The sequence below is a fragment of the Arachis stenosperma genome, chromosome 4, assembly GCF_014773155.1.
Source record: "Arachis stenosperma cultivar V10309 chromosome 4, arast.V10309.gnm1.PFL2, whole genome shotgun sequence".
Taxonomy (NCBI): domain Eukaryota; kingdom Viridiplantae; phylum Streptophyta; class Magnoliopsida; order Fabales; family Fabaceae; genus Arachis; species Arachis stenosperma.
In genome coordinates, this window is record NC_080380.1 from 850,337 (window position 1) to 862,594 (window position 12,258).

The window sequence follows — 12,258 nt, forward strand, 5'->3', positions numbered from 1 at the left end:
ATTAAATAATAAATAAGTATAATTTTAATATTAGTTACATTTTTCAAATTTTGTTAAAATGTTATAATTGTATCAGTTCACTTTACTTAAATTCGAATTATCAATAGAATTTTGATAACGAATTTATTTAAAATAAAATAGCTAAAAATTATTTTGATAGAAAATAATTTCAGATGTTTTTAATATAGTGTGTTTAGAAAATTCTAAAAATAAAATTCTCACAAATTTTTTTTCTTTGATTTGGGATATAATAAAAGTATAATTTTTAATTTTTAAGAAAATTCAAATTTTTACATCAGTATTCAAATTAAATCAAACAAAAAAAGTTTGATTTATAATTCTATGGTTATTAAAGATTGAAATGTCAAAACTATCCCTAATAAATAAATAACAAATAAAAAAATTATAAGGATAAAATAGTAAAAAACACATAATTCATTTCATTCGTAATTAATTGTTTCAAATCATAAATTTAAATATGAAATAAAATTAAAATTCATTTTTTAAAAGAAATAAAATTCTTTTCTCATTTTAATGCTTTCTAAACACACTCTAAAAATTTTAAAATTTTGATAAAATTATAGATTATTTCTTCATTTTTTTTCTCTCTTTTTTTTTTGTTTTAATCTCTTTTCTCTCATTTTATTCATCCTAATATTCGTTGGTTTGGTCTAAAATACTTTCATCTAATTTTCAAATAATTTGAGAGTTTTACTGTTATATATATCACAATCCTAAACATTTACAATCACAATTAGTAAACATATGCAATGTCTCATGGTATGGCTTCTAATTAGAGCTGGAATTAAGGCCGAGCTAAGTTGAGTTAGACTAAAGCTCAACTTCGACTCATAAAAATTGAATTTGTTTCATGACTCGGTTTATTAATAATTAAGTCTATTTCTTAAACTCAATCTCGAGTTATCGAAAACTTATGAGATGGCTCAAGCTCACGAACGGACTCAAACTCACAAGTTGGCTCAAATAATAGAAACATAATTTATAATTTTATATCAACAAATTATCTTATATATATTAAAAATATTTAAAAAAATTAATTTTATATATTATTTATCTATCAATTATACATTTTTTATTTATTTATCAAAAATATCAAAATTATATATAAAAAATAATTATAAAATTTTAAATAATTAAAAAAATATATAAATGCATTTCTCTTATTCTCTTCTATCTTGAACAATTTAACTAGATTTGTTATATTCTACTTCATCATCTATTCAATCTACAATAAATAGTTTAAATACATATAGAACATATGTATTAATAGTTTAATAAATCGAGCTTGCTCACGAGTTAATAAGCTGAGTTTATTTAAGCTTAAGTTCGGCTCATTTAATTTTTGAGCTCAATTTCATACTCAAGATCGACTCATTAATTCACGAATTCAACTTATTGAGTTATTAACGAGTCAAGTTCAATATGACTCATAAACTAACATGACTCACTTTCAACCCTACTCGGTTCTCCTTTCTTGCTCGCTTCAGACTGGAATGAGATTCAAAAATTTGAAATGTTTTGATAAGTTTGGTATGCTAGGTTTTTTAGATGTCCTTTGTTTTGGTTAAAAATTACATGTTTCAACGAGCATGATGTTATTTGAGTGATTGTTGGAATGTAATTGGGGAGGAAATTAATGATGATTCTAAAACTAATTTTTGAAAAAAAATGATTGTGGTTCTGTATCTATTCAGAAAGAGAGAGAGAGAGATAGAAAGAAGATAGTGATAAAAAAATTTGAGGTTGAAATGACTAAGAAAAAAAAATATACTTAATTTCTATGCCGTACTTAAATGGGATATGCCATTGATGGAGTATGGGAACAGTACATAAAATTTTTGTAGCTTACTTAAATAGGGTATGCCAATAATGAAGTATGGAAAGAGTATATAAACTTTTTAAGATGAAAACGAATTTTAATATTTATAAGATAATAATATTCATGTTGGTAGTTGAAATTGGTTTGATAAGTTGATTTTTATTAATATTACATTATAATATTTTGAAATGGTTAATTAAGTTTCTTATTTTAAAAAATACGACTTGGTGTTAGAAAATAATAAATTATATCACATGAATCAATTTCAGATATATGAAGTAGTAATGACTAATGAAAGAGACTTAGAAGAAAATCGGATAATTGTCTATTATTCAAATGGCATTGCGTTTTGCATCACTTACCATTATTCAAATGTTTCATAACAGAAATTTTCATTATTATTTTGAAGTCTTCGACCTTTCACGTAATTGTGTGATGGCGATTGCAAACAAGCAATTTGTATGTCCATTAACAGTGATTATTAACTTATTGTTGTGTTTTTCATCTAAGACATTTTCCCCTCTGATTTTAGAAATGTGAGTGTTGTGTTTTATACAAACAAACTATGGTCTTTATCAATGATGATATAATATTGTTTTCAAAAATGCTATTTGTAATAAAAAAGATGCAACATTATTATTATATAATTTAATGATAATTTAAAATAGAATTGACTTTTATGTATAAAAAAGTATTAAATTATCAATTAATAATCTTTTTTTAGTGGTTAAAATTTTTTTGCATTCATTTAAAAATCTTTGGTTCAACATCAATTTAAAACATATTTTTATATAAGTATATAATATATACATATATAAGATGCAGGTTGATCGAGTAGGATTGAAACTCAATTCGCATTTTACCCAACCGAATTGAAACGATTGGATATCCGCGGATATAGTACATATTGCCACCCCTAATCTTTCATGACTACAGCAATAGTTGCATCTCCTAGCTCTCTCTTAAAGGTCGTATCCACATTTGTCTTCAACTAATTACTCAGGGGAGGCCTCAACTTTATTTGGTGTGTCCTCTATCTTTTTTCTCCATTAATTGTTTTATTTGATTTGTCTAAGATGATATTGTATTTCACTTCTTGAGTTCTTGCTTTATAAATTGCTACTTTAAGATTTACTTCCCTGTTATGATAGCCTGATTCCTAGCTCAAAATATCTATGCTTCCTATCATTTCCTCCTAATTATCCTCCTTCTACTCTTATTTTCTTCGTGTTTTTCAATTACCATGCTCTAAAAGATGAAACTGATTTTCTTGTTGGGCTACAATGACAATAAACGTATGTGGTTGGTAGAAGTGTTCATGGATCGGATCCCATCCGCAAATTCGCGGTATTTATCCAAATCCGATCCAAAAATTATGGATATAGATCCGATCCGCAAGGATATCGGATCGGATCAGATCTGCACACTAATTGGATCGGATTGTGGATTTTGTGTAGGTATTCGCATATCCAATCCACATATCCGCAAAAATAAATAAATAAATAAATAAATATTCTTTTTATATTTTATTTCAACTAATAATTATCATATATGTTGTATTATTTTAATTTATTATTTAAGAAATGTATGTTTAATATTATTTTAAGAGTAAACATATTTAAAAAAATAGAAAAAATGAATTTTATTGATATGTTTTTTAATAAAAATAAGTTTTTTAAAATATTTTTATGTTTTGCGAATATATCCGATATCCGATCGGATCCGATCCGCAAATGCACGGATCGGATCCAAGCTTAAAAACTGAGGATATGGGATCCGATCCGATGATTTTAGTGCGGATTGGATCAAAATTTTGGCCATATCCGATTCGATCCGATTCGCGTTCACTTCTATTGGTTGGTGTCTATGTATACCAAAGACATAGACACGGTAGTACATGTCCATCGTTTATCTGTGACACAAATTTTTAATGAATACAATAATATACAAGTGTACATAAAATACATGTTTTTATGTCTCTTTATTTAAATTGAGACATTGAGATACAGTTTATAAAACACAAAATTTTATATTTTTATTTATTATTTTTTTTTAAATACTTGCATAGTGAATGAAAACTTGTATGGAAAATAAAAAACTAGAAATCGAAACCGTCACATCTACGAATTAGAGTTAGAATGTGTCCTTGGACAAGAGCATCTTATTTTGGACAACATTAATATATCTTTTCTTGTTTGTTTAAATTTTTTATTTATTTATCAAAAATATAAAAATTATATATAAAAAATAATTATAAAATTTTAAATAATTAAAAAAATATATATAAATGCATTTCTCTTATTCTCTTCTATTTTGAACAATTTAACTAGATTTGTTATATTCTACTTCATCATCTATTCAATCTACAATAAATAGTTTAAATACATATAGAACATGTATATTAATAGTTTAATAAATCGAGCTGGCTCACGAGTTAATAAGCTGAGTTTATTTAGGCTTAAGTTCGGCTTATTTAATTTTTGAGCTCAATTTTAGACTCAAGATCGACTCATTAACTCACGAATTCAACTTATTTAGTTATTAACGAGTCAAGTTCAATATGACTCATAAACTAACATGACTCACTTTCAACCCTACTCGGTTCTCCTTTCTTGCTCGCTTCAGACCGGAATGGGATTAAAAATTTGAAATGTTTTGGTAGGTTTGGTATGCTAGGTTTTTTAGATGCTCTTTGTTTTGGTTAGAAATTACATGTTTCAACGAGCATGATGTTATTTGAATGATTGTTGGAATGTAATTGGGGAGGAAATTAATGATGATTCTAAAACTGATTTTCGAAAAAAAATTGATTGTGGTTCTGTATCTATTCAAAAAGAAAGAGAGATAGAGAGAAGATAGTGATAAAGAAACTTGAGCTTGAAATGACTAAGAAAGAAAATGTACTTAATTTCTATGACGTACTTAAATGGGATATGCCATTGATGGAGTATGGGAACAGTACATAAAATTTTTGTAGCTTACTTAAATAGGGTATGCCAATAATGGAGTATGGAAAGAGTATATAAACTTTTTAAGATGAAAACGAATTTTAATATTTATAAGATAATAATATTCATGTTGGTAGTTGAAATTGGTTTGATAAGTTGATTTTTATTAGTATTACATTATAATGTTTTGAAGGATTAATCTTAGTATACAAGCAATTAGCATTTACAAGTCTTACAAGTGCGAACTTACTAAAACCCTAAACGCGCTCCAATTCATACGTACAAGTCACGTGCTATATAACAGAATTTAGTTTCAATCAAAATCAATTAACGTGCGAATATCTCTCTTCCAATCTTCAAAAGATTTCCTTACCTTCTTCGAATCTCTTGCCAAGTTTCTTCGTTCTCCTTCTCGCGTTCTCCCTTGTTCTTTTGGATCCTTTTTCTTCTGCATTTATCACTTCTTTGGTCTTCGTCATTCACCTGAGTTTTCGAACTGTAACGCTAGCTTCGTTTTATTTCGATTTTCTATTTTCTGAAATCAAATTTTGAAGTCCTTTTGAAGATAATGGATAATTCAACCTCAAAGTGTTAGTTCAATCACGACGAAGTGAATTCAATCTCAGATTGTCAGCAATCACGGTAAAGTGAATTTTGAATTTGAATCGAACGAAGTTCCTGATGTTTGATTTAGTTTCAGTTAATTATGATTGTCTAGATGAATAATTCGTGAACCTAGACTGTGAAATTAATGCGTGAACATAATCTGTGGATTGAATCTAATGTATTAGTTTTGATTAATTATCTGTAATTTATAGCAGACACTCGGGTGTAGATCAGAAGTTTTTAGGTGTATTTTTAAGGAGGTTTGGGTGTATTTTAGGGAAGTTTGGGTGTATTTACAGTTTATGATTTTTCTTGTTATTTTTAATTGACTTGTTGTCGTTCGGTTGTATATCAGGAGTCCTTGGGTGTATGTTACTTTGATTGTTATTTTTTTTATGAGGTGCAAAAATTCTATAGTATTTTATTATTTTTAACATGTTGTATTTTGCAGCTCTTCTCTGTTGTTGATGAGCAACTTGTTCCCAAGGTTTGAATGACTTTTAAAAACCTTGAAGATGCTGCAAAATTTTACAAGGACTATACCAAGGCTGCAGGTTTTACATGTTATAAATTATTGTTTTTTTTTTTATTATGGTATAGGGTTTAGGGTTTAGAGTTTAAGGGTTTACGGGTTTAAGGGTTTACGGGTTTAAGGGCTTAGGAGGTTAGGGTTTATGGTTTAGGATTTAGGATTTTAGGAATTTTGGGATAAAGTATTAGGGGATAGAAGTCTGGTGTATATTTAACTTTTCTTGGGTGTAAAATGAAATCTTATGGGTGTAAAAATCAATAATTTGGGTGGTTTAGGGTTTAGGATTTAGGGTCTAGGGTTTAGAGTTTTAGGATTTAGGGTTTAGGGTTTAGGGTTTAGGATTTTAGGGTTTATGGTTTAGGGTTTAGGATTTTAGGGGTTTAGGAATAAAGCATCATGGGATAGAAGTCTGGTGTATATTTAACTTTTTTTGGGTGTAAAATGAGATCTATTTGGTGTAAAAATCAATGATTTGGATATAGTAGGTTAGGTGGTTTAGGGTTTAGGTTTTTAGGGTTTAGTGTTTAGGGTTTATATTTTAGGGTTTAGGGATTAAGGTTTTAGGGTTTTAGGGTTTAGGGTTTAGGATTTAGGTTTAGTGTTTAGGGTTTATGGTTTAGTGTTTAGGTTTTTAGGGGTTAGGGTTTATGGTTTAGGGTTTAGGGTTTTAGGGATAAATCATTAGGGGGATAGATGTTTGGGTGTATAATCAACATTTTTTGGGTGTAAAATGCCAGGTTATGGGTGTATATTTGTTTTGATGTTTTCCTTCATATTATAATACCTGTAAATCGAACATTTTGAATACACCAGAGAGAGTTTAATTATGGAAAAATTTTTTACTTATAATTGGATCAAATATATTTACAGCATGTGTTCAATTTCTTACAAGAGTATATAACAGTTACATTAATCAGTGACAATATCATTAGAATCTATCTGACAAAATGGACTCAATAACAATGAGGATGGCCTAGACAGTCTTATTGCATCACTTCTCCTCGCTCATATTTCTGAATTTCTCACTCAACAGATGGGTTGCACACTTTAGGTCCTTGGTTTGCTGTAAATAAAGCAAAATTAGAGTTAGATATATTTCTATTATGAAAAACTGATTTGATCGAAGACATATATTTGTTCTTACATTTTCTCCAGCTTGGTTTTTGCCTTCCATTTTTACTGCAATGAAAAATACACCCATAGATATCAGTCAGATACACCCATAGATTAACCACATACACGCAAACCGATTTCATAAGTATTTAATAAGATCAGTTCAAAATGATGTTCAATTGAATCAAACATCGATAAATATACAAGCTCAATCAATATTACAATGTCAAGCAATATACACCCAAGGACAAGCAGTATTAGAACATTTGCAGCAGTTGACTATATTAAATTATATGAGTTCAGAAATATACACCCAACAAATTACGCCATATACACCCAACAATCAACCATATACACCCAACACATTACGCCATATACACCCAACAAATTACTCAATATACACACAAAAATCAGTTAGGAGAAGAACTAGAATAAGAAGAACAGTAAAAGCTAGAATAAGATGAACGATAAAAACTTAGATGAGGCACATACATCCAAACCGATTTCATAAGTATTTAATTAGATCAGTTCAAAATTATGTTCAATTCACTGAAACATGAATAAATATACAAGCTCTAGCAATATTACAATGTCAAGCAATATACACCAAAGGACAGGCAATATTAGAATAGTTGCAACAGTTGATTATATTACATGATATGGGTTCAGGAATATACACCCAACAAATTACGCCATATACACCCAACAATCAACCATATACGCCCATACAAATTACTCCATATACACCCAATAAATTAAGCAATATACAGCGAAAAATCAGTTACGAGAAGAACTAGAACAAGAAGAACAGTAAAACCTAGAATCACTTTGAAGAATAGTAAAACCTAGAGGAACCTACAAGAAGAGTAAAACCTAGAATAAGAAGAACAGTAAAAACAGTGATATGAGATTTAGAACAAGAAGATCAGTAAAACCTAGAAGAACATAGAAGAACAGTAAAACCTAGTTTTTCGATTTCGAAATCAAAAATAGAAATGTGAAAAATGTACAAGATGAGTAAAACAGTAACGTACCTTGAATAATATTTTGTTGATGGTTTCTGCTAATATTCGCGACGAGTTCGAATATCTCTTCAGTTTGGAATGTTGCTCGAAACTTGAGGATTTGTGTTATCTTTGAAAAAGAAGAGGAAGAGTGAGCCATAACGAGCGGTTTTTTCGAAACGTAACCGTTTGAGTGATGCGCGTGGAATTGACGTTCCATTCAAAGGGAGGAAGTGCGCGTGAATTAAACCTGGGTTGGGTCAACTTGTAAGAGTTATATGCGTTATTTGCATGTATATGTAGCAGGGCCCTATTTTGAAATGGTCAATTAAGTTTCTTATTTTAAAAAATACGACTTGGTGTTAGAAAATAACAAATTATATCACATGAATCAATTTCGGATATCTGAAGTAATAATGACTAATGAAAGAGAATTAGAAGAAAATCGGATAATTGTCCATTATTCAAATGGCATTGCATTCTGCATCACTTACCATTATTCAAATATTTCATAACAGAAATTTTCATTATTATTTTGAAGTCTTCGACCTTTCCTGTAATTGTGTGATGGCGATTGCAAACAAGAATTTGTATGTCCATTAACAGTGATTATTGTTGTGTTTTTCATCTAAGACATTTTCCCCTCTGATTTTAGAAATGTGAGTGTTGTGTTTTATACAAACAAACTATGGTCTTTATCAACGATGATATAATATTGTTTTCAAAAATATTATTTGTAACAAAAAAGATGCAACATTATTATTATATAACTTAATGATAATTTAAAATAGAATTGACTTTTACGTAAAAAAAAAATATTAAATTATCAATTAATGATCTTCTTTTAGTGGCTAAAAATTTTTTGTATTCATCGAAAAGTCTTTGGTTCAACATCTATTTAAAACATATTTTTATATAAGTATATAATATATTAATATATAAGATGCGGGTTGATCGGATAAGGTTGAAACTCAACTCGCACTTTACCTGACCAGATTGGATCGGTTAGATATCCGCAGATAAAGTGCATATTGCAAGCCCTAATCTTTCATGACTACAGCAATAGTTGCATCTCCTAGCTCTCTCTTAAAGGTCGTATCGACATTTGTCTTCAACTAATTACACAGGGGAGGCCTCAGCTTTATTTGGTGTGTCCTCTATCTTTTTTCTCCATTAATTGTTTTATTTAATTTGTCTAAGATGCTGTTGTATTTCACTTCTAGAATTCTTGCCTTAAAAATTGCTACTTTAAGATTTACTTTCCTGTTACGATAGCCTGATTCCTAGCTCAAAATAGTTATGCTTCCTATCATTTCCTCCTAATTATCCTCCTTGTACTCCTATTTTCCTCATGTTTTCAATTACCATGCTCCAAAAGATGAAACTGATTTTATTGTTGGGCTACAATGATAATAAACGTACATTTGATTGGTGTCTAGGTATATCAAAGACATAGATACAATAGTATATGTTCATCGTTTATTTATTAAGACATAAATTTTTAATGAATACACTTTTATGTCTTTTCATTTAAATATATATATATTCTTTTAAAATAGTTGTATAGTGAATGAAACCTTGTATAGAAAATAAAAAATTAGAAATCGAAACCGTCACATCTACGAATTAGAGTTAGAGTGTGTCCTTGGCCAAGAGCATCTTAGTTTGGACAACATTAAGATATCTTTTCTTGTTTGTTTAAATAAAAAATTAAATTAAATCCAATATCACATTAGGTAAAGGATAAATAAATACTTGTATAACAAACCATGAGAAAGTTACTTAAACTTTAGCTACGATGAGAATTTTGGATACATTATTTCTTTGAGGGAGAAACAAAAAAATGATGTTGAGCATAGATTTTCACCATTCTACATACAAATCTGAAGTTGTGTTCCATGCAACGTGGAAGCTAAGTCAACACGAACTGGCATTTACCAAAGCCTGTGAAAAAGCATCGATAAGAGAAAATTAAAACTGATAAATTTTAATTTAATAAATAACTTACACTATTTGAGTAAATTAAGATTGCATTTATTTTCTAGAACCAAATAAGATAAAACATAAAGGATATAAGTACAAAATTTTGTGTTTTTTATTTTTTTTTATAATAAACTAAAATAAATTATAAAAATTTTATTTTATTTTATTTTATTTATTTAAAATTTTTGAGAAGAAAAATATAATAATAAAAAAATATAATTATGAAAAATTAATAAAAATAGTAAAAGAACAAATAAAAAATAAAACGTATATCTTGTTAGTGTCTCTATATCTTTCCTGTCAAAAATAACACAAAATACACTAATTCAATATTTCTGGACATAATGTCTTTGTTTATGTCTGATCTATCAAACACGATTTTATATCTCTTTGTCCCTGTCTCATCGTTTAAACACTAAGGTAGCGTTTGTTTTTGGAGACAGGACACAGAGACATAGACAACACATGTTTAAAAAGTATTTGAAAGTAGAAATATAGACACTGAACATATTGTCTATAAGACAATTTTTTATACTTTTTGTGTCTACTCTTTTAAGAAAGACAATGATAAACACGAAATTTAGAAGAGTAGATACAAGCTTTTTTATAAATTTTTTTCTCTTTTTATCCATAGATATTTTTTATTATTCTACTATTATTCTTTCTTACATTTAATGAGACTTACTTGGATCAACTGTGACAAGCATTGCAGTGCCACCAAAGTCACAAGTGCCTCCACCAACCTTTGTGTTCTGCCAGTAACTATTGAAAGCATAAGAAGCATGAGCCAGCATGGTGTTAGGAATGTAGCATGGCCCATTGGGCTGAATGTTCTTGCACTCCGCCCCAGACCCACAAGCATAGTCCATCGCCGCCTTTATTATCGGATCAGGCACCGTGGGCTTTGCCACACACCAAACTGCCTTTTTATGGTGCGCAGAATTCGATGATGACGGCTGTGGTGGCGGCTTTGGAGCACGCTTTGGTGGTGGTGGTAGTGAAGGTGTGAATGGAGAGAGTGGGGTGGAAGTTTCTGGTGCCAGCTGTGGTGTTATTACCGAATTGAATGGTGGTAGTGGTAATGAAGAAGGAGACCCATATGAATTAAAATCTGAATATCCCAGTGATGAGTACTTGTTAAAACGCTCTACAGATTTTATCTTGTTTTTTGAACCTTTTCCATGAATTCTAGCATCTGCAAAATTAACAAAAACAAGTTGGAATTTCGAGTTTCTTTTTATTTGCAGGTGAAAACTCAGGTGAATTAATTTCACGTGAAGTTGATAGTGAAGTTGATAATTGAGAGTGTTAAATAAAATTTTAATCAAATTATTCAAATCATTTTGTCGATTCTCAGCTATCAACTTCACGTGAAGTTGACTACACATGAGTTTTTACCTTATTTGCAAAGTGGAAATTTCATGTGAAGTTGACTTTAGAGTTGTTGAATGAAAATTTAGTCAAATAAGTTAAATCATCTAACGACTCTCAGGTATTAACTTCACGTGAAGTCGACTTCACCTGAGTTTTCACCTTATTTGCAATGCTGATTATAAATAACTGAAGAAAACAAGTTGAGTGGTGCATGCTCTTTACCGCAGAGAGCAGTGAAGAGGATGGAAGGCACAACTAAGATGCAACAAACTGCAACAATGGTGGCTCTTGATTCCATTGCATCAATATTATCACAGCAAAGAAAAAAACAGAGGTTGAATAAAACATACAAGTTTGGCGAAGACAGAGCAATATAAGTAGTTGATTCCATGAATAAAATCTAAAGTTGATTCTCTTGTAACTTTAGTTTTGTTGATGTGGCACTATGATCTCTAGACAAGCAAAATAATAATTCGCTCAAAGTATAAAGGATAAAGAAATAGTGACGAATTGCTTTTATTTAAGATTTAGTGGGTGTAAAATAGAGCTAATTCTTTCTTTCACGCATATATTCTTTCATCAACCTCCACTTTCATCTTGCTTGATTGCTACTCAAAGAACTAAATGGAATCTAAGGTCTTTTTATATCTAATCTAAGTTTTGGTTTGATAAAACTTTTTGACGAGGTGATATAAATTTTTTATTTTAATAGTAAATCAATAAGATTATATATTTATATTTGCAGTTTTTTAAAAATAGAATTATTTTTTAAAGCATCTAAGAAGAAACCTTTTAATAAAGGGTGCACATGACCCGATTTGGTTTGAAGACTCGATCCGGTCTTGAACACTTTAGAAA

The 12,258-nt window shown here is 29.3% G+C and overlaps 1 protein-coding gene across 1 annotated transcript; it reads right to left on the reverse strand.

Annotated features, from left to right (window-relative positions):
- Window positions 1-9,842: 9,842 nt before the first annotated feature.
- LOC130972879 (major pollen allergen Ole e 10-like) lies at window positions 9,843-11,729 on the reverse strand. Its single transcript, XM_057897209.1, has 3 exons — window positions 11,623-11,729; window positions 10,712-11,221; window positions 9,843-9,987 (listed from the first exon to the last, which is right to left on the reverse strand). The coding sequence occupies exons 1-3, from the start codon at window positions 11,696-11,698 to the stop codon at window positions 9,956-9,958; spliced, it is 618 nt and encodes a 205-aa protein (XP_057753192.1). The 5' UTR covers window positions 11,699-11,729; the 3' UTR covers window positions 9,843-9,955.
- Between the last annotated feature and the right edge of the window lie 529 nt (window positions 11,730-12,258).

What these genes read in the sequence shown, in the direction of transcription:
- LOC130972879 (XM_057897209.1), bottom strand. Translation starts at nt 11,698, where the DNA reads ATGGAATCAAGAGCCACCATTGTTGCAGTTTGTTGCATCTTAGTTGTG. An exon ending in CCTCTTCACTGCTCTCTGCG is followed by an intron (nt 11,222 to 11,622) that starts GTAAAGAGCATG and finishes TTAATTTTGCAG; the next exon opens with ATGCTAGAATTCATGGAAAA. An exon ending in GCTTGTCACAGTTGATCCAA is followed by an intron (nt 9,988 to 10,711) that starts GTAAGTCTCATT and finishes GCTTTTTCACAG; the next exon opens with GCTTTGGTAAATGCCAGTTC.